Source organism: Myotis daubentonii, chromosome 13 (genome assembly GCF_963259705.1).
Source record: "Myotis daubentonii chromosome 13, mMyoDau2.1, whole genome shotgun sequence".
NCBI classification, from domain to species: domain Eukaryota; kingdom Metazoa; phylum Chordata; class Mammalia; order Chiroptera; family Vespertilionidae; genus Myotis; species Myotis daubentonii.
Window position 1 is genome coordinate 49,178,936 of NC_081852.1, and position 26,914 is coordinate 49,205,849.

At 41.6% G+C, this 26,914-nt stretch overlaps 1 protein-coding gene across 1 annotated transcript in view; it reads left to right on the forward strand.

Annotated features, from left to right (window-relative positions):
- Positions 1 to 26,914, forward strand: part of SORCS3 (sortilin related VPS10 domain containing receptor 3) — a 521,399-nt gene that overhangs the window by 390,596 nt on the left and 103,889 nt on the right. Inside the window, exon 8 of the mRNA XM_059661336.1 lies at positions 17,136 to 17,225. Within this exon, the coding sequence (XP_059517319.1) occupies positions 17,136 to 17,225 (90 nt within the window). The remainder of the gene's footprint in view (positions 1 to 17,135; positions 17,226 to 26,914) is intronic.

The following is a 26,914-nucleotide window of genomic DNA, read 5'->3' on the forward strand; positions in this document are numbered from 1 at the left end:
AGCCCCGAGGCAGAAATTAATAGAGTGTAATTATTCAAAGAAAACCTATTTGGCAGTATTTTAAATGATGTTAATTTGGTCTTAATGGGAGAGATTTTGAATGTTAAATAAATAGCAATTTCATCATTAGGGACACATTTACAACACAGGAGTTGAAAGGAAAATGAAAGTGTTTCGGAGACAATCTTCAAAAGAAATCCAATAAAGACATCTTCAGCTTTCTTGAGCACTTTCAGAATCTTAAAAGTGTTTACAAAAGCCAGCACTAATGGACATTCTTCAAATAGCATGTAGCTGGGATGGTCTCCTCTACATGTAGTGATTTTAGTAGCTTGTTGTAAAAGTTGCTGTTAGTATATGAAATACTTGCATGAATAAATGCAAATTAGTGATGTTTTGTTGACCTTTGTGTTCAGCATTGCACATGTCCCATCACATCCCTCTGGATCAGAAACCAGCTGTGCCCAGAAGTGGCCTGCTATGACCTTGCCTCAGCTGCCCTGTGTGCCTCTTGCTTTTTTGTTCTGGAGCTGATTTCTCCCCAAGTAGGATGCTCAGGAGAGACCCCTTAGCCATTCTTGTGCAGGTGCAAACCTTGAAGTGGGAAGTGTCAAGACCTTTTTGGACCATTTGACCAATAGGAGCCAGGCGCCAGTGGTACATATCCCTCTCTTCCTGAATTTGAGCTTCATTCTCTATGAATCTTCATAGGGTCCCCAGTGGAATTGAGCCCCTGTGGCTTTCTCTCCCTCTTTGAATCCTGTTTCCTATTTCTGCCACTCCTGTTCCCTGTGGTCATTTCTCAAAAACAAATGAACAAAGACTCCCCCTGCCAAAAAACAAACAAACAAACAAAAAAAACCACCCACAACAACCCTATATTTTGGGGGAACCCAACTCAAGGCAAACTTGAAAAACTCGCAAATTTATTGAGTCCCTACTGTGCACCCAGTTTATAGTTAGAGTGAACTATGCATGAAAAGTAGAATCAGCTTCATCCGCATATAAAACTTCTCTAATCACCCAACCCCATCCTCTCAAATCTCTCAGAGACCTGGCTTTATTGATTACCCTACTTTTTCCTATATCTTTATATTATGTATCCCTATTTCAGGCTTTATATTGGTTTTTAAGTAATTTTAAATACCTACCACCCTTAAATTAAAACTTTCTTGGAACCCACCCCCCTCTTCTCTATAAACGTCCCCTCTTTCATTCACAGCCGAATTCTAGAGAGCTGTCTCTATTCATTAGTCCATTTTCGCATTCCTTCTCTCTAACCCACTTGAGACTGACTTCTGCCTCTGCCACTCCACTGAAATTACCTTCGCCAGATTCATCAAAGGGAACGTAGGATTATAACCTGAATACGCCTCTCAATAATTAACTTGTCTGCAAGCATTTGAACCTCTTGATTGCAGCTTCTTTCCTGAAGTACTCTCTCCCCTTGGCTTCTTCGATAATGTACAGTCCAGTCTCTCTCCTACCTCTCAGAATTGTCTTCCCCCGAACAGGTGCCTCTTCCTCCACCCACCTTTTCAATATGGGTTCCTTTCACCCACCTTTTCAATATGGGTTCCTTTCCTCTGCATGCACTACCCCCTCTCTCTGAGCAATCCCCACAGGAGAGCATCAATGACTACCCTGATGTTGATGATTCCCCAGTGCCTCCTGCTGAGACAGAGCCTCCAGGGAAGAGCTGCTTACTTATAGGATCGCCATCCTTAGTCATGGCACTCTCTTCATTCCATTCAGAATTTTGCTGTGCTCGTCTCTAATTCATGATTAAGACTTATTTCTTTCCAAGAGATCTGCTGAGGCTCCATGGAAGTTACAATACTTGTTTCTTACCTGGCAAAAGAGCAAGGTTGTTTTTCCCTTAATTTCAGAGACTTGTTATGTACTTTGCTCCACATTATAATGTCAGTTTTTGCCTTTCTGGTAGTACATGGATAGCATATGGCTGGTTTGGGGGTGTCAAATTGTTTTCATTTTGGGTATCGCCTCTGAGGAATTGGTACTTGCTGCATTACCAAAGGCGGTGCTATTGTGGTTCAGTAGGAGAGACCTCTGTCGTTAATTAGTGGTGTCTCCATGGGCACGAGAAGGAAGAGGGGTGGCATGGAGGCTGTGCAGTGCATTTTACAGGGTGGGTGGCACTCATCGTGTTTAATTATTCACAAGCCTCATCAGGTTAGAAGGTGGGCTGTTGTCTGGGGGGCCACAAGCGTCTCTATATTCAGCTCAAAGGACTGAGGTCAGCTATACAACTCTCTTTTCTATTTCCTGGAAAACTGTAATTTCCTGTTTTCAAGGCGGTGATTTTTCAGAATGTTCTTTCCACCTATCCACACCATCAGTTTTTACCCACCCATCAGCAAACTGGAAGAATAGTTGGAAAGAGACCTGACGTTTATTTAGTGTCAAATTTATGTCTGGCATATGTGCATTTAATTTAATTTAATTCTACTTTAAGTGTCACAGGATCTTGGTATGATAGATGTTATTATGTTTCCATGGGGGAACCAAATTTCAGAGATGTTTAGGGAGTCACCCTTTGTCATCTAGCTCAGTAAATCAAGATATGACCTCAGGCCTGCCTGGATTCATAAAGGATGACAAAAGAGGCAGTGATCAATTTCTCATTTTGCTTTCCCAGTCTGAAGATCTTCCCATTAGCACGGAATAGCTGGTGTTCCCAGAAACTTTTCCAGATGGCTGTAGAAGAGAAATCGGCAGAGATTGGATCCATCTTTGTAGCTATAAGGGCAGGAAAGCTTTATTCCACTTCCTGTTCCGTGGACTGTTTGTCTGGGTCTGTTTCACTTTTGTTCCAGATCAGAAACTTTCTGCATCATCAACCAAAGAAGTGCTCCATTGGGATTTGGCACAGTGTAACTACACCCGCACCTCTGAGACTTGTCCCTCCGCTACACTTGGAGGATTATTCAGACACTCTTCCCTGGGAAGCCATGGGGGTGGAGTGACAGAGGTTAATTATCACTACCATCTCTAGCTCCATTCTTCTCCATCCTTCCCCACTTGCCTTATACCTCTTGCCATACATTACCCAATTTCTATGATGCTTTTGGGGGCCCAGCTGCTCTTGAGTCCCTATTCAGGGGGCACAGGAGTTGTTGAATCATGGCCCAGCAAGGATTACCCATTGTTCTTCCCTTCCATGTCCCAGCAAGTCCCCGACACTCACTCTGCTAAGCCCAGCTCCCAGAAGGATCCATTTTCTGGGGCCTTCTCCTATTAAAGATAATTATACTGTTGTAAAACAACAGTGCTGATAATGAAGGCAGCTGGGCTGCTGACTGAGAAGTTGACTATTAGGTTCAGTTCTCTCCCCATTACCGTTCTAACTAGGATATATATCTATTTATTTCAGAGGTCTAGCTTTTAAAAATTTTAATCATTCTGCCTTTAATCCCATAGCTGGCTAACAGGGTAAGCAAACATTTTGGATTTCTGCAAGCAGCTCTTAAGAGTCTTGACTCTGAGAGCCCTCACGGTCAGGCAGAACAAGCTCTTTTTGGAATTTAATAGTGCCAGAGCCGAGGCTAATCTCTTGACTTGATTTCAGTGAGCACCTACTAGGTACCCAGAGCTGTGATAGGTTCTGTCTGAGACAGAAATATTGATGGATTGATTCATGCATTCATTTAACAACCATTAATTGAACACTTAATATACTCCTGTCAGGGTTCTAAATCAGTGGTTCTCAACCTGTGGGTCGCGACCCCTTTGGCAGTCGAACAACCCTTTCACAGGGTTCGCCTAAGACCATCATGCATATCAGATATTTACATTACGATTCATAACAGTAGCAGCATTACAGTTATGAAGTAGCAACGAAAATAATTTTATGGTTGGGTCACAACTTGAGGAACTGTATTTAAAGGGCCAGAAGGTTGAGAACCACTGTTTTAGATGAAGGAGGTATAATGGCAAACAAGACTGACAACGTGGTTTTCATCATTGTGTTTTCAGTCTAGATGAGGAGGTAGGACTTTGTGCCTGACACGCTCCATGAACCATGCTCAGAAGCACTTACAAAAGTATGAGGCTCCTTCCCAGAGTGAGGGAGGTCTGTAGTGTGATCAGAATCATTCTCCTGGAGAAGGCAGGGCTCAAGCTGGTTCTCAAAGCAGAGAGCTGAGTTGAAGTGTTCAACTTTAGGACCAACCAAGACTCCGAGGAAAAGAGACCCTTCGCTGGCAGAAAACAGTATGACAAGATGGGGTGGGGAGGGCAGCCTTCCTGGACTTAAGTCTGATCTCCCCATTAACTCATTCTGTGGCCTTGGGCTAGATCACCTTCCCTCTCTGGAACTCAAGTTTCCTTATCACAAAATGAAAGGATTGCATCAAAGAAGAACTTTGAAACCTTTTGTTGTTGGTGTTTTTAGCAGTGGGAGCTGCTTTTCAGGCAATATTGTACAAGGGATGCCAATATATAATACAGATACAAGTGAACTGGATCTAGTTTTAAACTGTATCAGAACCACCAGCCACCCAGCCCCTTGTGGATACCCCCAATGCATCGCTATAGAAGTCTAGAACTCCATAGAACCCACTGGGAAGGCAGTCGGCCATAGGACTCCAGAAATTCCCTTCAAATGCTGAAATTCCAAAAGTCTGCTCACTCTACACAACACTCCATGTAGTTAGACTATTATGCAGAAGTAATTCCCAATGTATTTCTCCAGTGTCAGAATTTTTAAAAAAAAGATACTTGGGGCATAGTTAATTTGTCAAGAGAGTTGCTGAATCATTCTTTCCTTCATTCCCTGCACATCCACTGAGGGCATAGTATGGAGACAATGCAGAAAATAATAAGACAGTTATAATCCCTGGAGATCATGCAGCATATGATAAATTTAATATGCAAATAAGAAAGACAGAGATCCCTGCCATAGGTGAGTTTATAGTCTAGTGAGAGAGAAAGATAATACATAAGCAAAGAATAAACAAAAAATAATTGCATACTGTGATAAATCTACGAAGAAATAAAAATGTAATTCTAATAATAGCAGGGTGGGTATCTCATTCATTAATTTATTCCACCAGTCCATCAATAAATACTTCTGGAGGCACAACTCTCCACAGACAATTCTCTTCTCATGGAAGCTTATGATTTGAAAGATTCTCATTTCTGATCATTATTAGGAAGCAAAAGTTTAAAAAAAAACCCATAAAAGCATAAATTAAGAGAAAGTGTGTGTGTGTGTGTGTGTGTGTGTGTGTGTGTGTGTGTGTGTAAAATAGCCACAAACTTTGCTTTTGAGACAGGGACATATGGAGTGATTTCTCGACAGGCAGACATACATGTGCGCTCTTCCTCTCCCTTCCGAAACTGGGAGTCAGAGGTCTGAACAGAAATCAATGGCGGCAATTTATTTTTAACTTCTTCCTCCTTAGCCAGGATTGATTTTTGTCCTGGTGATCAATGGCACAGAGAATAGCTCTGTGGCCCACGCAGCTGTTCAAGTACTTGGTCTGGCCGGCCCCACATCTATTGAACAGAGAACATTAGAAGCTGATTATGAAAGTAATAGAATGAAGATGTTTAAAGGATGGGCTGATTACCCCTGCCTTCCTGGTGAGGCATGACTGCAGGGCGGGACTGCTGCATGGAGACTCAGGAGCGCACAGGGCAGGCTTAGTGGCTGGATAGGAGCTGTCCCTTTGGGTGGAACCTATCGGGGCGGCAGCGAGGAAGGGAGGTATGGGAATTAGCTTCTTGTTTGCCAGCTGACTTCCACCCTCCCATCCTTTGTAGCTCTCTCTTTTTCTCTCATTTATTTCATCTTTACTACACCAACTACTATTCAATTTGGAACTGCAAGGGAAACATCTGTTGAATAAAAATAAAATAAAGAAGTTGATTGGCTTTTCCCTCTCTGTGCTTCTTGGGCTTTAAAATTGCTGTATTCCTTAATCTCCACTTTCTCCTTGTTCCTTGTTTTCTTCTAATTCAGTTTGTGTGCAACAACGGGAACATGAATTTAACCCCTCCCACCCTCTCCCTCTAGCTTTGTAGCCTCTCAAGACCAGGCAAGATGGCTTAGACTTTCTTCTCTGAAAAATGTGTCTGGGACTTCACGCCTTATGATAACACACAGTGATGCCTGGCTAGCATGGCTCAGTGGTTGAGCGTCCACCTATGAACCAGGAGATCATGGTTCAATTCCTGGTCAGGGCACATACATGCCCAAGTTGCTGACTCCATCCCCAGTAGGGGGTGTGCAGGAAGCAGCCAATTGATGATTCTCTCTCATCATTGATGTTTCTATCTCTTTCTCCCTTTCTCTTCCTCTTTCTGAAATCAATAAAAAAAAATTAGAAAATGTGCAGTGGGAATAAAATGCAGTCAGAACGGAGGGTCTGCCATCCCCAAGGCCTGCTGTCTGATTTCTCCAGCATAAATGCCTGCAGTTTGCCTGTCTGCCTCAGGTAGCAATAGCTTCCAGATTGCAGTATGGAGAAGTAATCGGTGCTCTTAATATGACTGTGTTTATTATTTCATTGTGCTCGGTAATTGCTTCTTAGGGGCTCTGTGTTCAGTGTGGGAGGGAAGATGTTGAAGTGCTAGTTTCCTTAGTCCCTGTGAAATATCTGAGATGAGTCCTTAGGAAGTGAATTGAACAGAACTTTTCTTTATGTAGTTTTCAGCATTTTCTTAATCAAGATTTGTGCCTGGCCTTCTTCTATGATTTTTACCTCTTGGTTAATTTTTTTTTTATTGAGTAATCTGTAGTTCTTGGAGAATCAATTACATATAACAGTAATGGCTCTGATTTATTGTTTAGTGTGAGCTAAGCTTATTATGAATGCATTTCATCTTTATGACATCCTTTGATTTAAGTCCTAGTCTTAAACTTTGTTTTATAAGAAAAAAAAAATGGCACAGAGAGGATAAGTCATTTGCCCAAGGTCACACAGCCAGTCTGGAGTAGAGCAGAGGTTTGACCTAGGGCCTCCTTTCTTAGCCACTACACTTGTTCCACTTTTTAAGTGAGAGTCACACTGACACTTTTTTAGTTGCCGGAAGCAAATTGGGTCAAGGAGTGTGTAAGGGGCAGTAAGTAGAAATGGGAAGCTTTAACACAAAGTAGCTGTGCAAACCATGTTTGTGGAGTTGTTGGCCACAAAAGAAACTGGCAGCATAGGATCTTCAGATAGAGGAGTTTAAGAAGGCCTTCCTGCTGAGGAAGTTGGGACCCAGGAAGGGAAGGGATGAGGTACATAGCAGATGTGACATTTTTTGAGTCCCTGCTTTGTATCAGGCATGTATTGGACCTTGTGTTATGAGTGTGCCCATGGAACTGTGGTAAGATGAAACGGAGGTCTGGAAGCAGTTATATGCTTTTCCCTAAGACCCATAATAGCCAATAGGGGAAGGGAGTTTTGGATTCCATTTTTAGGCTTACATTCCAGGGCTCTTTGTGAATTTTTACAACAAATAGCTGAATAAATAATCCCAAAGGTACCAATAGACACACTTTTTAGTAACCCAGCTACAACTCTTGGCCATTTTCTTGAAGCAGAACTGCATTCCTGATATGAACCACTTCTGCAAAGATAAATATACAAACAAAAAAAGTAAGTGAAATTATATCAGATGATTGAGCAGTGTAGTATAGACCTTTTTTATCAAAAGTATCAAGAAAAATGAAGCGCAGTGTTTATGTCAGATGCTGCACAGCAATAACACTTAGTAAAACCTATATACGCCCACTTTTTTTGACATTCCCCCAAAGTACCTCTTCTGGAGCCAACAACCAGTGACCCTCCTCTTGGATCTCTCTTCCTACAACCTCTCCAGCTTCCTGGCCATCTTTTGCTTCTTTCAAGATCCATGTCTATCTTATCCCACCTTTTTCACTCCATCTCTCCTTTTGTTATTTGAACAGTTCAGCCATTCCCTGGTTTCTCTAATCTTCCAACCTCAAATTCATCATCCCATTTATCAAACAATATTCTTCAACATGAGAACCTAATCTTTTCCAAAGGCAGTGGGAGTGTAAATAACACCTGTTTATATACCACATATTATGGTGTGTGTGTGTGCACACACATGTCCATGTGCTTATTATGCATGTCGCACTGTTGGGGGTGATATCGAAGAGGGGTATGCCTGCATATTTGGAGTGAGACAAACATGAATTGAAATTCCAGATCAGCCCTCTGCCATCTCCATATCTTAGTTGTATCATCTGTAAAATGGAGATAGGATGAGTGTGGACTCTACTGTGCCTAGGCTGATTTTATTTCAGTTCTGGAAGGAGCATGAAAATAAGTTGAATAAACTATTATGGTCTAAAGAGAGGATTTCTCTGTTTGATAGCACTAGGCTTTACTCTGCGCAGGTACCATAGTATTAACACTGATTATATGTGGTCATGTATGCATCTAACTAGTATATGTTAGGCTTGTGCTTACAAAGAAATGAACTCCATGAGGTCATGGCCCCCTGACTTCTGTGCTACCTGACACAGCCTGGGCACAAAGCGCTGAGCAGGGACTTGCTGATGGATTGGTAAATGTAACACATCCTAGAATTGGGGCTAGTATCCATAATGAGACATCTAAACATGATTAATGTCCTAGGGATGATGTGGATTTGGCCAGACCTTTATTTTTTTTTTTCAAACCTTTAATTAATATGTGACTTCAGCAGTGGGTGGGAAAGAACATCTTGTAATCTGCTTCCCTGTTTCCCACAGGAAAGCACACACTCTAATCACCCTTGCTTTTCCATGTTGTGTTGTTGCCAACCACTCAAAGGCATAATTGATGTAAAATCATGACCCATTTGTAAAAATCCATGCAATTATCTCCACTTTGTGCTTTTCTGATTTCAACTTTGCCAACACAGACTGAAGCAGGCTGGCAATGTGAATGGAGTCTGGGGTTTTGAGTCAGAAGTTCTGAGGTTGGATTTGAACCTCACCTTTTAGTAAAAACATGAACTGAAGTGGTCTGTCCGGGTCTCTGACCCTTAATTCTAAAATTGGGATATAATTAGACCTCTCTTGCAGGGTTATGCTCTGACCAAATGAGATTAAGTCCAGTAATGAAAACTAATGGCATAGAGTAGATACTCTGTAAATATTAGTTGTTATGATATGGATGCTGGGTACTAAGAGGGTTAAATGGGAACAGGACACATTGTCTACCCTCGAAGCTATTATAGTACAGGAGACCTAAGCTGTACCCACTTTCCAGTAATTCAAGACAGCAGCTGATAAATGTGGCAAGAGCTGCAGACAAGAGCCCCGGGAATCAGAGGAAGACACCATGAAACCCAACTGGGAAACGGGTGTGGTGAGGCTTCATCAAAGAGATAGCTTTTGACACAAGCCAGTCATTGATGCTGGAGCCTCCTAGTGACCCGGGCCAGGATGAATCCCTCCAGGTAAATGTTCCTAAATTAGTCACTCGTTGGAAAGGCTCTGCAGTAAACACTTCTGGCTTGTTCAGGGTTGCACAGTATAGAGGACATTGGCAGGATTTAAGGACCCAAGTTCAAAACCAGGCTCTGCCACTTTGGATCTGAGTGACCTCATGCATGTCAGTTAAGGTAGAGTAAGCAGGGCTGCTTCAGAGACGGTATTTTCCCTACGTGTCATCGTGCACGAGAGCAGATAATGCATACTGAGTGGTGAGCATGGAGCTTGGCTCTCCCACAGCGACGCTTCTGCTGGTGCAGGACAGGAGAGGCAGGACGCAGGATGTAATGGGGAAGCCCTGAGAAGTAGCACTTGGCCTTTCACAAATATTCCTGGCTCTCTAGGGGAGGTGGCAGTGTTTTCTCAGAAACAGCTTGAAAGGTAGTTTAAATCCATCCACTGCTGTCCCCAAATTCACTCATGAGGCATGCAAATCCCAGGCTTGCAAAGCTGTGCCGTAATATCTAGGAGCCTACCCATATCTCCGAGGCCACCTGAAAATCCCATGTCCCAAAGAAGCATCCCTGCTTCCCTAGAAAATTAATGATTTTGTTTGCCTTGCCCTTTTAAGATATTTAAAATATCTCGAACATAGCAATAACAGTAATCATTCTCCAAGTAGCGCTGTGAACCTGCCATTCATCCCATGTGACTGAAGACACTTCTGTTCTATTGCTCTACCCATCCCGGTCCTGCTGGTCCTGTGATATTCATTATTCTGTATTGCCTCTACCTTTCCAGTCTGTGGTAGCTGTAGCCTTCCTGGAAAATGTCAGTGCCTCACACAGTCAATGGGCATAGGTGGATCACCAGCTTCATTTCTGTTTCATGGCCGCTATAAACGATTACCAAAAACTGGGTGGCGTATAAACAACAGACACATTTCTCACAGTTCTGGAGGCTGGCAAGTTTAAGATTAAGGCACTGGCGGATTTGGTGTCTTGTAAGGACCCACATCTTGATCCATAGTTAGTTGTGTCCTCAGGTGATGGAGGAGCAAGTGAGTTCTCTAGGTTCTCAAGGGCTCTGATATCATGGGTGATGGCTCCATCTCCATGACCTGATCACTTCCCCAGGGCCTCACCTCCAAATACCATCACATTGGAGGTTAGGTGTTAACATGAATTGGTGGGGCCATGGGAACAAAATTCAGTCTACTGCAATTTGTCAATGAAAATACTTCCAAAATCTTTGGGTTCCTAGACACATATCACAGATTATTTTTAACATCCTAATCATTATATTTGTAGACCACTGTAGTTAAATGAAAGCATTTTATTACCTCATCTCATTTACTTCTTAGTAAGAGAAGGGTAGTTATTACACATTCCATTTTTATAGAAAAATAACCCTGAAACTCCAAGAGGTTCATTACAATGCCTAAAATCACATGTCTGATAATTGATTGAGCCAAAATAAAATCACAGATGTTACAGATACCGGGATCTTACAGCTTCTTTCTTCCTCTCCTTTCCCCTTTTCTATAATATCCCTCTCCTTTCATAAAATCTCCTTTGCTTTTATGAAATTCTGGGATATTATAGAAAAGGCAGAGGCTAGTGTCTGGCTCGGGAAGATTTCAGTCAATTAATTGACCTCATAATGTCCACTTGTATAAAGGAAATAGGCTATGTGATATCTCGAGTCAAAGATAAAAGCTTATATACTAGTGAGAAGACTTTATAAGCTAGACTCCTAATAATATCTTGTCTAGCTTCTTCTCAGTTCCATCTTTTACTAACTTATATTAAACTCAGCCTGAAAGCAAAGGGTCCATTTTGACAGAGGAAGGGGGAAGGATGTGTTTTGAAGGTAAATTTTAAAAAATTTGTTTAGGATTTCCATGGGTAGTGAAGCTCTGGCATCCTGAATCTGGAACACTCAAAGTGGACTGCAGGGCAATCGAGCCTAAGCTGGCAGTCAGACATCCCTCTCGCAGTCCAGGGCTCTCACAGTCTGGGACCCCTCGCTCCTTACTGCCCACCTGCAGCAGAGGCAGGAGAGGCTCCCGCCACCACATCTGCGCTTGCCAGCCATGAGCCTGGCTTCTGGCTGAGTGGCGCTCCCCCTGTGGGAGCACACTGACTACCAGAGGGCAGCTCCTGCATTGAGTGTCTGCTCCCTGCTGGTCAGTGCGCATCATAGCGACTGGTCGTTCAGCCATTCAATTGATTTGCATGTTAGGGTTTTATTATATAGGATTATATTAACTGGGAGTATCCAGATGTTCCAAAATGTTGTACTTCAGGATGAAAAATTAAATGCATATTTATTCTTTTTTATTTTGGCACTCTGCCTTTATACTATCAACACCTCAAAAAACAACAAAAACAAAAACAAAAAACAACAACAACAAAAACACCTAGAAGAGAAAAACACAAAGAACTTCCAAAGGTTAGGCGGGCATCTCAAGAACGTCTTCCCTTCCCCAATCATAAAAGCCAAAGCACTAAGATGAGGCTTGCAGCCATTACTGGTTAAATCTCTGGCAAAATCACTTGGCTTGGTGGTTTCCATAGGTGGTCTTCTTCATGAAGTTATCCTTGAGGACAACAAAAATTCCAATCCTCTGTCCCTGCTCAGTTCTGACCAGGCGGCCCATGTAGCTACCCCAGCACTTCCCTGAGCATCCAGGTTGCATATATGAGCTGTCATCATGGTCAGTCGCCATAGGACCTCCAAGGTATTGGACTGAGGTAGGCATCTGTGCCTCTAGTTCAGCAGGAGCACTTAGTATGTTCCACGTTCAGGGCTAAAGCTATTTACATGCTATATTGTGTTTGACCCTCATGACAACATGTCCATAGGTAGTATTAATACTGTTTCCACTTTCCAGAAGAAATTAGAAAGATTAAATTACCTATACAAGTCACCAACCCGACAAGTGGCAGAAGCAGGATTCAAATACAGGTCTGAAATCCCAACCAATGGTGCTTACAAACCAGAGGAAACTATCAGACTCATTGAGAGTATATAACTGGAAACTTATCAAGTCCAAGCCCCTTACTGTATTTGAAGAAACAGACTCAGTGAACAAGGCATACTGATTCTTTGTCTAGTGCTGCTGTGGTCTAGACACACAGTCTATGTACCATGCTTTTCTAACTCACCACCTTTTCTCGGCCTTACTAACATTTCCAATAGGCAGCAAAGCTACAAGAAGTTTCCTGGTAGTGCTGGTGAAGGTGGCAGTAGAGTTATAAGTGAATTTTGGCCAATGAGTGTGTTGGCAAGCTCAATATATGTTTTCCCTATAACATCTCCCCTCACCCCCACCACATATACACAAGGAGAAAGAGATAGAGACAGAGAGAGACAGAGAAAGAGACAGGGAGAGAGTCAGTCCATGGCTACAACATCAACTATCTTATCTCAAATCTATTATTAGTGATGCTTTTTTTGGATTATTATGTTAGGGCCCTGATAACAAATTTTTATGTGCAAATCTGTGTCAAAGGAGGTTTAGTCTCAGTGCGAGTATTGTGTTAGGTACCAGACTCACTCTTTTTAAATAAAACTACTTATATTAATACCATAGAGTCTCTCGGACATAAAATGAGCAAACACCAGTGTGACAAACACTAAAACTCAAGACCAAACAGTCTAGCACAGGAGATGGCTGATAGGGTGTCTTATTGTTCCCAATCCTATGTCACAGTTTTGATTCAGACACATAATGTGGCACCTTAGCAAAGCATTATGGGAAAATGAGCTTGAGATGGCAGAGGTGACATAACCCATCATGCAGAAGTTCCCATGGTCATCCTGACACTTACAGCAACACCGTGGTGAGACCTATGGCTATTTATTGACTCATGTGGTCCCACAGTCAGAAGCCTATTTCTTTGTTCTTGAGAAAAGAAGTGTGATCTTTGAAGGAATTATGGCAGTGGAAAGGAAGAGAAAGACCTAACAATGTCAAGATTTATTTTAAAGAATCTGAATAGAATTAATGAGCAAAGAAATTGGAAAAGTTAATTGTGCATCATAACAACTTGGCTGTTCCCTTTTGTTTCTTTCCTGAGGAGGAAACAGTGCAGAGGCTGTGAGCAGTAACTGGCGTGAGCCTGCACAGGTAGCCATTTCTGTGGGCTTAGGCCGATTATTCACATTATAGTGGACCCAGCAAGGTGCTCTAACTGGAAAAGCTTCTAAATGTCATTTTCTATGAAGGCAACAGCCAGATTTATTTCCATTATAGTACCTCTTATTCTCAGATTCCAAAGCAGTACTATTCACTCCTGGGCAACAATAGAACATTGATTTCTCAAGGCTAAGAAATTGATATGAACTCCACATAGAAATATCTGCCCTGCTGATAGGCATCTTATCTGGGAAATTGGAAGTTGAGTGACATGGGATCCATTCCCCTCCACAGAGAGGGGCCAGCATAAGAAGCTTGGTAGTCAGATAAGCCTGGGTTCAAATTCCAGCTTCACCATTTATTTGTGGTGACTTTTCAAAGACTGTGAAGGCTAGTATACATACAGGAACAGCAGTTGGCATATAACAAATACTCAAAAATGTTATGTTGTAAATATTTTTGCCTTGTAAGGTACTAGTAATGTTATATAATAATATCAATAGTGATAATTATTATCATGGGTGTGAGTAATTGTCATGAATATAAATCACTCATCACATAATTGATACTAAAAACTGTTAGTTTCTGCTTTTCTTTGCAGATTACTTATGCCCATTTATGAATTCTAGTTTTTGTGTATTTATGACAGAAATAGGTCCAATATGACTCACAGTCCTCTGGCTCCATTATTTTTTTTGGCCAGATTTCCCTTTCTCCTCCAAGACAAGCCATCATCCAGAGGCAAGATAGAAATGAAAAAATAAGGATATGCCAGGTTACACTTTGGTATGGCAAGAATGGGAACAAGTCAGAAGAGACAGATGTGTTTAATGGCCAATGCACTTGTCCAAAGGAATCATTTTCACTGGCCAGGAGCCCAATTAAACCTGTAAAATGGAAATGCAGAAAATCAGATTAACGAGCCAGTCATTAGCGAGGAAAAGACCCAGCTAATTCTGTGTTTAGCATGATGGATGGGCCCAGAGCAAATAATTGGATGACATTCATCAAATGTAAAATAAAAGGTGTCACTGAAAGGGAAAGTGGTAATAATCTCTGGGATTTACAATGCCAGCAAATTTGCTTGTAAGGAAGAGAAAAGTTCATCAAAATAGATTAATAGTCACTAAACTTTATTCCTTCCTTGTGCGGTTGCCAGAGAGCCATGCAAAGAAGAGAGAGAGCAGATGCCTTAGCCTGGTATCAGCCCAGCCTTGTGAGGACTCTGCTCCACAGGCCAGGTGCTAGGGCTTCAATCTGGAGATACGTTCCTGTGACCATCTCGGGACTGGGCAGGAAGGGAGAGGTCTTCTCTCCATCGTGGTTTAGCTACTAAACACTGGAGGAAGTCAAACTCCAAGTCTTCCTAGTCAGGCAGGTTAATCACAATTCATTTTTCATTTAGTCAGTAAGTATTGACCCCTGCCCTGTGCCTGACATTTGTGGGATATACTCATTTACATGTCCAGGTGAGGTTAAGGTCATATACTGGCCATGGCAATGAAAGCCTGTGTGATGTTGGTCAAGTTAGTGGACCTCTCTGAGCCTCAATTTTCTGAGCTGTAAAGTAGAAATACAATCCACACCTATAACTCTACATATCTTAACTCTTTCTATAACTCTATATATGTATGTCCATAATGTTTAATACATAACATAGGTTTATGAGGTATGGTTTATAAACTGCTTATCATAGCATCATTCAAGTAATGAGCTTTTACTGCGTGGTAGTTATTATCACTATTACTCTTTTATTACTTAGATTTGGGATTGGCAGATATGTTTCCATGTGTTGGTTTTATAATTTAAAGTAACACCAAATAAAACCACTAATAAGTAAATAATACCATGCAGGGACTAATGGTGAGTGTTCAGAACCAAGGATTACATTTTAATCTGTGTCTGTGTGGTTGAGATTTATTTTAAAAAGAAAAAACAAAAATGACTTCCTAGCAACTCATTGATCTTAATATATCAATACCCCGTCTCTAAGCCGATGAGGAACAATACAGATTCAGAACAGATGTCTTATTAAAAAAATAAAAGTCCTGAGTACAAGACATAAATGATTCTAATTAGAAAATAGAGATGTAAGGATAGCGGGGAACATCAGGGAGAAAACCGGTCTCTGCTCTTGGTTCACAGCCGAGTCTTTGCACCAAGTTTTCACGAGGTTCTGCCTTCACACTGACTCCAACATCTGCTCTACCTGGCAGTGTATGGTACCTGATTTGTGGGTTTCCAATCTGTGCAGAGCCAGGGGGAGCCATGGGAGGTGCCACCTCTCAGAGTGAGAAGCGGTGGGTGGATTTCAATAGAGATGTTCGACCCATCCTGCTCTCGGCAGCTGCCGTGGAAGGGCGCCAGGTTGGGACCAGAGTAGGAGGACTGGCCTGTCTCCAGCAAGTGCTAGGGCCTTAATGAGAGCAGAGCATGTGCCTCCACTAATTACCTCCTCAGCACAGCAGCCTGGTGGCTATTGTCATCCTACTATTTTCTCTGAACAGGCTATGTTATCTTCTCTTGGGAATATTAATTTCCCCTGAGTTAGGGTGACTGGGCCGAGAGCAGCCATCTGCAGAGCTGTGCCATGTTGGCAGGACTTTTAACCAAGCCCAGGCCAGAGGTTCATTTCTTGGAGTGGTTTCCAGGTTCCTCTAAGATTTCATGGTTTCCCAAGTGAGGTCATGACCCCCGAACCTGACCCCCCAGCCTGGACAGCAGAATTGGGACTCAAACCCCACATTTCTGACTTTTAAATCTAGAGTGTTTTCTCTGGCTTTGATGCCTTTAAATAACTTGCTCAAGGAGAGTCCATAAATATCTGCTTAATGCCTTAATTTGTAAATATAAAGGAAAAGCAATGTGCTCAGATCAGAAGTGAAATTAATTTCAAAGTTATAAGCACTTTAAGTAGTATTAATATTCAGATCAAGAAAAAAATTCCTTTGGCCATCACATCATGGTCACAATGGATTAAACATTGATTTTTTAAAAGAAGAATAAATAAATCATGGGTACAGGTCACATCAATAGCCTCTCTGTTCTCAGCTGAAAACATTTATTAGGTTTGTACATGTGCAGAGCACAGTGACCAAATACACAGACCTTGTTCTCACAGAAAGTGCCATCCACGGGGAAGACTGTTGTCATCACCCACCTATTCTCTAAGGGCCATGACATGGGAGCAGCTCAGGGTGTCGTGGGATTGGAGGTTAAAAACCAGCAAGGGCCCAACCAGCATGACTCAGTGGCTGAGCATCGACCTATGAACCGGGAGGTCATGGTTTGATTCCCATTCAGGGCACATGCCCGGATTGCAGGCTTCCTCCCCAGTGGTGGGGCGGGGGGCGGGGAGTAGGGGGTGCAGGAGGAAGCCAATCAATGATTCTCTCTCATCATTGATGTTTCTATCTCTCTCTCCCTCTTCCTTCTTCTCTAAAATCAATAATAATAATAAAAAGAACCAGCAAGATACTCCCTAAAAGGTTGTCACAAACCACTGTAGCTACTGATGGAGCGGCTAATACCTTCCAACTTGTGTCATGATCCATGGCCCCATCTGACCTCTCTGTGTTTCCCTTGACCCAGGTAACAACTGGAGGAAGAGCCAGCTACTACGTGTCCTATCGAAGAGAGGCCTTCGCTCAGATAAAGCTGCCCAAGTACTCGCTGCCGAAGGTACATACCTCCTGATGTCCTGGTCCTGCCAGACAGAGCCGCAGGGAGAGGCTGCCTTGTTGGGCTCTGGGAGGTTAGATCCCTGTGGGGGAACCATCTGTCATTCAGCCTGACTTAGCCCTGTGGGGCTTGGCCTCTACAGAGGTCGTTGAACCTGGGTTCTCTGTTCTCCTGTCAGCAGGGTACACAGGCAGGAGTTTTGATTTGCTATGACTCAAATATCCCACATAACTGTGGGTCATTCCCCAGGAGAGGTGGTGAAAGGAGCACTAGCTTTGGGATCTCTTCTGAGGAGCCCTTTCTTTTGTAAGGGCCTTACTGCCAAATAGAGGGATGGGTTCAGAATGGTCTAGGCAGCAGCACAGACGCTATAAGTGTGAGCCCATAAAGGTGCATAGGTGAGTCTCCTTGTTTTCTTGCTTCTCCCTCCATTTTAATGCTAAATATAAATGTACTACCTATGATTCCACTCCCTTCTGCCACTATGAGTAATGAGAAAAGAATAGTTTACTATAATTTTAATAACATCCGATGGCATGGCAATTCCTCTGTTGTAAGATTATAAAACTTAACTTTGTGAACCCCATTTCCGGTGAACACTGGCTTTTGGGAGAAGATGGATTTTAGAACCTCAGTGTGAACATGGACAGGACATAATTGCATCACCTAATGAGGCTGCAAAGAAGCAAAGTCTCATGTCAAGTATGATGTTACAAAGAACTGGGTTTCTAAGCTGGTGCTAGGAAACATTATGAGTACAGAGGTAGGAGGGGTTATGGAATAAGAAGGTGGGTAATTGTATACCCTCTTATTGTTTCTATGCACTCATTTATTCATGTATGCATATATCAATCCATTCATCCATTTGTTCCTTCTTTTATTCAGCCATTGAACTATTCTTTCTAACATATAAGTTTTCCTCTGTGCCAGGCACTGAGCTAAGGTATATGGCTAGAGTAGAGAATAAGACAAAACAGAAAACAGACCCTGTCTTCATGGAACTTATATTCTGGTAGAGAAGAGAAATACTGAACAAACAACTGTAGGTGTAGAGGGTTTTATAATTATAGAAGCTCAAGGGTCATTGTGGCATAAGAGTTAGAGCTAAATAAATATGAGTAATGAGGGCAAGTTTCCTAAAGAAATTGATGTTTAAGCTGATTAAGAAATAAGGAGTTAACTGTGCAAACAAGTGTTGAGGCATATAATAGAAAATACATGCACAGGCCCTATTTTAAGAGAGACTATAGGTCCAGCTGGTGTACTCAATGGTTGAGCATCAATTCATGAACCAGGAGGTCACAGTTTGATTCCTGGCCATCAGGGTACATGCCTGGGTTTCAGGATCGATCCCCAGTGGGGGCCATGCAGGAGGCATCTGATTGATGATTCTCATTATTGATGTTTCTATATCGTTCTACCTCTCTTGGAAATCAATAAAAAACACTTAACAATAAGTAAATAAAATAAGGAGAGAGTATGATTTATTCAACAAACTGAAACCATGTTGAGTGACTGGATTAGACTCAGGTGAGAGGCTGATGAGGTGGGCAAGGGCCACATTCAATAGCCTCAGAGACCCTGGGAACCAATTTCTCATTTTCTCTACCCTCTTTGTGATTGGCTTTTATAGGACCAGTATCTAATTTTATGGTTGCATGATGTACCCATCAGATATTCTAAACACAAGCAGGAAAGAGGCGTGCCTGCCTGGAGAATTGAGGACAGGGATGCTCATAATTAGGCTCTTTCCAAAAGAGAATGATCCCTCGCAGGAACCGGATGATTTCCCTGTATGGGCCTAAAAAAAAAAAAAAAGAGTCAGGAACTTTCCAAACCATCGTCCAATGTCCAATGTAGGGCCTATTTTGTCTGTGTATGCTTACCCATTTTATGTGTTGTTAAGTCCACCTTCTCAGGAAAAACAAACAGTTCCCTGCACTGGGCAGTGTGGTTGTAGGTGGGGACAAATTAACCCTGGATTTGATCACAATCCTAGAACAATCCATTAATGATTAGCAAATGCATGGCCATTTATTGTGGTGGAGACCCATCCCTGCGACTCCTTTTGTAGAACTTCATCCAGAACAGCTTCTCATTAATATGAGGGCAGCTGTGAAAATAGCTGGGTGGTTATCGATCCCCTTTATTAGCTGACATTGCCCCAGATTTTTCCTAAGAGATGAAGACAGAGGGGCTGGAGGGAGATTGGTTCTTCCCATTGTTTACAAATGGAAATGGCTTTTAAGCAAGTTGCTGCTTTTCATGGAGTCCTGAGGCTGTGGCTGTGCCTCCTTGAAAACAAGAACAAAGCAGTTCCCTTCACTACTGCCCTCACCTCTCCTCCAAGACTGTCTGTTCAGACCTGCTTGCCTGGGGCAGTCCTGGCTTTGGAGTGCTTTGCAGAGAAGAAAATGAACGCTGTTAATAATAAGCAGCACTCTTAGGAGTAGCAACCACATGTCCAGTCCTCCAAACCCAGTCCCTGGCATCCTGTTGGCATCTCAGTCCAACAGGCATGAGAAGCACACAGAGGGTGGGGAGGAAAATGAAGGCGAGTCATAGTGGCTTTGGGAAAATATGACGGAGCTTATGAGCAGAAACCTTGAGCTCTCAATCCAATTCTGTAGTGAACTCATCCACGAGGCCGGGTCTTCTCATCTGTGAAATGGGCATCGTCATACTATCTGACAAAGTTGTGAGGATTCAACAAATGGTTCATTGTTGGTAAAGTGGAAAGTGCTGGGCGACTGTAAGCAATGATTGTGATCCAAGGGGAAATACAGTAGATGCTCTTGACCTGCGTGGAGATCTGTGTTCCTTGTCAGGTCACATCTTAGCCTGTCCTTGGACTTACGGTTGCCTGAGACCCTCACTTTACCACTCTGACTCTAATACACCCTCCTTTGTCTCTTAGATGCTGGGTTACTCTCAAGAGTAACTTGTTACTCTTATAGTCATTTCTACAAGAGAAAATTTTGATTTTATGTCTGTTTGTATGTGGGACTCAGTTTGTTGTTGGTGACGATGTTGACCTTTACCTGAGTCCTGTGTTTTAGAAAGCAGCAATATTTAAGAAAGCCCTCACCCTTTTGTGTTCTTGGACATGACTTACTACAAAGATCTCCTCATCCCCAAGGCCTTGATAAGACACTGGTGTCCCCGAGTTTACTTTGGACCACACCCAATTCCTACTCTTTGTCTCATAAATGATTGTCCCTACCGACCAATCTGTACCAAATGCTTGCTGATTTGACTTTACCAACTTACATTCAGCTTTTCTTCCTTCAAATCCCTAAACTTTGACCCACTCTTGAGCATATGTGAGCACTGGGAGCTTATGCATTGGGACTCAGAACAACCCCTCTTAACAGCCACCCCTGAAAAGTATAGATTCTAAGGAGAACAACTTCCCTGTCTCACCTCACTCCTCACACCCCAGTTTTGGTAGCCTTGGTGTACTTCTTGTAAAAGCAATTATTTTTAAAAAATATATATTTTTATTGATTTCCGTGAGGAAGGGAGAGGGAGAGAGAGATAGAACATCAATGATGAGAGCGAATCATTAATCGGCTGCCTCCCGCATACCTGCATACCTTGATCCTACACTGGGGATCAAGCCCACAATCCAGGCATGTGCCCTGACCAGGGATTGAACTGTGACCTCCTGGTTCATAGGTTGATGCTCAACCACTGAGCCAGCCTGGCCAGACTAAAAGTAACTCATTTCTGCCTTCACTCTGAGATGCTTGCAGATGTTATAGCCATAGTGTTGCAATAGTCTTTTGCAATAAAATCTCTTTTTACCTTAGTCTGGGTGTGTTTCCATTTGACAGTAGAGTACAGTTAATTGTGTATTGAATAATAAAAGAGAAGAGAGGAAAATATGGTTGAGAAAATTTATTATAATGGTAATGGCAATGATATTAACCTTTTCCTTAATTTCCTCAGGAAAATTTTTCTTAATTTTTACATTTCTCCGAATGCTGCTTTACCCTTCTTTGCCGTGTCACAGCCACACTTCTTAAAGAGTTATCTGTAGTTCTAACCTCTTTTCTCACTTGCTCTTCACTCTTCAACCGATGGCCGGTTGCCCTCTGTTCCCCCATATCTATCCCACTATTTCACCAAAAACCTTCTAGCCATTGCTACCAGTGACTGCCTATGGGCTATATCCCCCCAAAATGTAGCTCTTTGTCTTTTGATACCTCTCTGTATAATTTGACAATGTTTGGGGGATCCATACTTGATACTCTTCCCTTTGCTCTTATTTACTTCTGATTTCCTTTCCCTGCTCCTCTTCCCCTTGCCACCCTTTATTTTTTTTTATTTTTTTTTTTTTTACCAAAGAACGTTTTATTATACATATGCAATGAAAGAGTTTTGCAATGGACAAATCCAAGATATACCTTTCCATATTCATTTACTGCCATTTCATCGCTTTATGTACCCTGTGACGTAGCCTTCCCAGATCATGGCCAATCCCAGAGCAGTGATGCTCTCTTCTGCCTCTCTGTGTTTGCCTGGAATGCCCACCAAGCCTATTGATGCCTGGTACATGTATACTCAGTTTTCTTTTTTTTTTTTTTTTTTAATTGCTTAAAGTATTACAAAGGGTATTACATATGTATCCATTTTATCCCCCCGCCCTAGACAGTCCCCTAGCCTCCCCTATCACCCAGTGTCTTATGTCCATTGGTTATGCTTATATGCGTGCATACAAGTCCTTTAGTTGATCTCTTACCCCCCTACCTCCTGCCCCCCAACCCTCCCCGGCCTTCCCGCTGCAGCTCGACAATCTGTTTGAGGCAGCTCTGCCTCTGTATCTATTATTGTTCAAAAGTTTATAATGGTCTCTATTGTCCACGAATGAGTGAGATCATGTGGTATTTTTCCTTTATTGACTGGCTTATTTCACTTAGCATAATGCTCTCCAGTTCCATCCATGACGTTGCAAATGGTAAGAGTTCCTTCCTTTTTACAGCAGCATAGTATTCCATCGTGTAGATGTACCACAGTTTTCTAATCCATTCATCTACTGATGGGCACTTAGGCTGTTTCCAGATCTTAGCTATGGTGAATTGTGCTGCTATGAACATAGGGGTGCATATATCCTTTCTGATTGGTGTTTCTGGTTTCTTGGGATATATTCCTAGAAGTGGGATCACAGGGTCAAATGGGAGTTCCATTTTCAGTTTTTTAAGGAAACTCCATACTGTCTTCCATAGTGGCTGCACCAGTCTGCATTCCCACCAGCAGTGCACAAGTGTTCCTTTTTCTCCACATCCTCTCCAGCACTTGTCGTTTGTTGATTTGTTGATGATAGCCAGTCTGACAGGTGTGAGATGGTACCTCATTGCTGTTTTGATTTGCATCTCTCGGATGATTAGTGACTTTGAGCATGTTTTCATATGTCTCTTGGCTTTCTGGATGTCCTCTTTTGAAAGGTGTCTATTTAGGTCCTTTGCCCATTTTTTGATTGGATTGTTTATCTTCCTTTTGTTAAGTTGTATGAGTTCCCTATAAATTTTGGAGATTAGGCCCTTATCAGATATGTCATTGGCAAATATGTTTTCCCACACAGTGGGTTTTCTCGTTGTTTTGTTGATGGTTTCTTTTGCTGTGCAGAAGCTTTTTATTTTGATGTAGTCCCATTTGTTCATTTTTTCTTTAGTTTCAAGTGCCCTAGGAGCTGTATCAGTGAAGAAATTGCTTCGGCATATGTCTGAGATTTTCTTGCCTTTGGATTCTTCTAGAATTTTTATGGTATCCTGTCGTACATTTAAGTCCTTTATCCATTTTGAGTTTATTTTTGTGTATGGTGTAAGTTGGTGGTCTAGTTTCATTTTCTTGCATATATCTGTCCAATTTTCCCAGCACCATTTATTGAAGAGACTATCTTGGCTCCATTGTATGTTCTTGCCTCCTTTGTCAAATATTAATTGAGCATATTGGTTCGGGCCGATTTCTGGGCTCTCTATTCTATTCCATTGATCTATATGCCTATTCTTGTGCCAGTACCAGGCAGTTTTGAGAACATTGGCTTTGTAATACAACTTGATATCTGGTATTGAGATCCCACCTACTTTGTTCTTTTTCAGGATTGCTGCAGCTATTCGGGGTCTTTTTTTATTCCAGATGAATTTTTGGAAAGTTCGTTCTAGATCTCTGAAGTATGCTGTTGGTACTTTAATGGGAAGTGCATTGAATTTATAGATTGTTTTGGGTAGTATGGACATTTTGATGATGTTGATTCTACCAATCCATGAACACGGTATGTTCTTCCATCTGTTTATGTCTTCCTCTATGTCTTTTTTCAACGTCCTGTAGTTTTCTGAGTAGAGGTCTTTTACCTCTTTAGTTAAGTTTATTCCTAGGTAGCTTAGTTTTTTCGGTGCAATGGTAAACGGGATTGTTTTTATAATCTCTCTTTCTGAAAGTTCACTATTGGTGTATAGAAATGCCTCAGATTTCTTGGGGTTAATTTTGTATCCTGCTACATTGCCAAATTCATGTATTAAGTCTAGTAGCTTTTTGATGGAATCTCTAGGGTTTTGTATGTATAATATCATGTCGTCTGCAAATAAGGACAGTTTTACTTCCTCTTTTCCAATTTGGATGCCTTTTATTTCTTCTTCTTGCCGAATTGCAATGGCTAACACTTCCAGTACTATGTTGAACAGGAGTGGTGAGAGGGGGCATCCCTGTCTTGTTCCTGTTCTTAGGGGAAATGGTGTTAGTTTTTGTCCGTTGAGTATGATGTTGGCTGTGGGCCTGTCATATATGGCTTTTATTATGTTGAGGTATGATCCTTCTACTCCCACCTTGCTGAGAGTTTTTATCAAAAATGGGTGTTGAATTTTGTCAAATGCTTTTTCTGCATCAATTGATATGACCATGTGGTTTTTTTCTTTCAATTTGTTTATGTGATGTATCACGTTTATTGATTTGCGGATATTGTACCATCCTTGCATCCCTGGGATAAATCCTACTTGGTCATGGTGTATGATCTTTCTGATGTACTGCTGGATCCGATTTGCTAAGATTTTGTTGAGGATTTTGGCATCTATGTTCATGAGGGATATTGGCCTGTAATTCTCTTTCATTGTGTTGTCTTTACCTGGTTTTGGTATTAGGGTGATGCTGGCTTCATAGAATGAGCTTGGAAGTGTTCCTTCCTCTTGAATTTTTTGTAGTAGTCTGAGGAGGATAGGTTTTAGTTCTTCCTTGAATGTTTGGTAAAACTCCCCTGTGAAGCCGTCTGGTCCTGGGCTTTTGTTTGATGGAAGCTTTTTGATGACTGCTTCAATTTCTTCCATAGTTATTGGCCTGTTGAGATTTTTAGATTCTTCCTGATTGAGTTTTGGAATGCTGTATTTTTCTAGGAATTTGTCCATTTCCTCCAGGTTGTCTAGTTTGTTGGAGTAAAGCTGTCCATAGTATTTTTTAACAATCATTTGTATTTCTGTGGGGTCTGTTGTTATTTCGCCTCTATCGTTTCTGATTTTATTTATTTGGGTCCTCTCTCTCTGCTTCTTGGTGAGTCTGGCTAGAGGTTTATCAATCTTGTTTATCCTTTCAAAGAACCAGCTCTTGGTTTCATTGATTTTCTGTATTGTTTTTTTGGTCTCTATGTCATTTATTTCTGCTCTAATCTTTATTATCTCCTTCCTTCTGCTCACTCTGGGGTTTTCTTGTTGCTCTCTTTCTAATTCTTTGAGTTGTAGAGTTAGATGATTTACTACCATTTTTTCTTGTTTTTTGAGATAGGCCTGTAGAGCTATAAACTTCCCTCTCAGGACTGCTTTCAATGTGTCCCATAGGTTTTGGATTGTTGTGTTTTCATTGTCATTAGTTTCCAGGATGTTTTTAATTTCTTCTTTGATCTCATTGGTAACCCAATCAATATTTAGTAGCATGTTATTCAGCTTCCAGGTGTTTGAGTATTTTGGGTTGTTTTTATTGTAGTTTATTTCTAATATTATGCCATCGTGGTCTGCGAAGACGCTTTTTATGATTTCAATCTTCTTGAATTTGGGGATACTTTGCTTGTGACCCAATATGTGGTCTATTTTTGAATATGTCCCATGAGCACCTGAGAAGAACGTATATTCTCTGGCTTTGGGGTGAAGTATTCTGAAGATGTCTATTAAGTCCATCTGATCTAGTGAGTCATTTAGGATTGCTGTATCTTTGCTGATTGTTTGTCTATAGGACTTATCCAGTGCTGTCAATGGTGTATTAAAGTCCCCTACTATGATTGTATTGTTGTCGATCTCTCCTTTGATATTTTCCAGGAGTTTTTTTATGAATTTGGGTGCTCCTACATTGGGTGCATATATGTTTACCAGGGTTATATCTTCTTGTTGTATTGATCCCTTTAGTATTATGAAGTGGCCTTCCTTATCTCTTGTTAAGGCCTTCACTTTGAGGTCTATTTTGTCCGATATAAGTATTGCTACCCCAGCTTTCTTTTCCTTTCCATTTGCCTGAAAGATATTTTTCCATCCTTTCACTTTCAGTCTGTGTGAGTCCCTTCTAATGAGGTGGGTTTCTTGTAGACAGCAGATGTATGGGTCATGTTTTTTTATCCATTCAGCCACTCGATGTCTTTTGGTTGGAGCATTTAGTCCGTTTACGTTTAAAGTTATTATTGAAAGGTACTTGTTTGTAGCCATTTCTTTTTGTGTGTGTGTGTGGCTGTTTTCTTTCTGAGCTTTTTATTTCTTCTTTTTATACCAGTCCCTTTAGCATTCCTTGCATTGCTGGCTTGGTGGTGACAAACTCCCTTAGTCTTTTTTTGTCTGTGAAGCTTCTTATTTCCCCTTCAAGTTTGAATGATAGCCTTGCTGGATAGAGTATTCTTGGATTCAGTCCTTTGCTTTGCATCACTTTGTAAATTTCAGTCCATTCTTTTCTGCCTTGCCACCCTTTAAATGCCAATGTTTCTCCATTCTTTTTTTACATTCTGCATGGTTCCCATGTGACCCCATTGCTTTTCTTCTTGTTGGTGACTCCTATGTCCACAGCCTCAATCCATATCTCTCCACTGACCTCTGGACTGTAACTCCAACTGTCTATACAGAGTACATCCCCTTAATGGCTTCATTTAACAACTCCTCAACTGAGCTCAGAGACTCTACCCTATATCCCTTATAACTCACTCTTCTGCCACGTTTACTTAGTCCATTTATTCATTCAGTAGGCTTTTGTTAGATGTCTGCCATGTGCTAGATACTCTGATAAACACTAGAAATAAAGTGATAAATAAGAGAGGCATAGTTTCTGACCTCTTGGAGTTGATAATCTAACTAGGGGCCGGATGCACGAAATTCATGCAAGAGTAGGCCTTCTTTCCCCCAGCTGCCAGCACTGGCTTCCCTCTGGCACCTAGGACCCAGGCTTCTCTCTGGAACCCAGGACCTGGGCTTCCCTGGCAGCCCCAGCTTCATCCGGAAGGGTGTCTGGAAGGACAGAGGGACATCTGGTCTAATTAGCATATTATGCTTTTATTATTATAGATGAGAGAGACAGACATCAAACAAATAATTACACAAATGATATTTAATTATCATTAAATATCATATTAGTGAGTAAAATTCAAGGGATTTTGTAAGTCAGATATCTGAGATATAAAAGATATGTCCTTCTCCCTTACCCCCTGTAGATTCTACCTCTTTAATATCTCA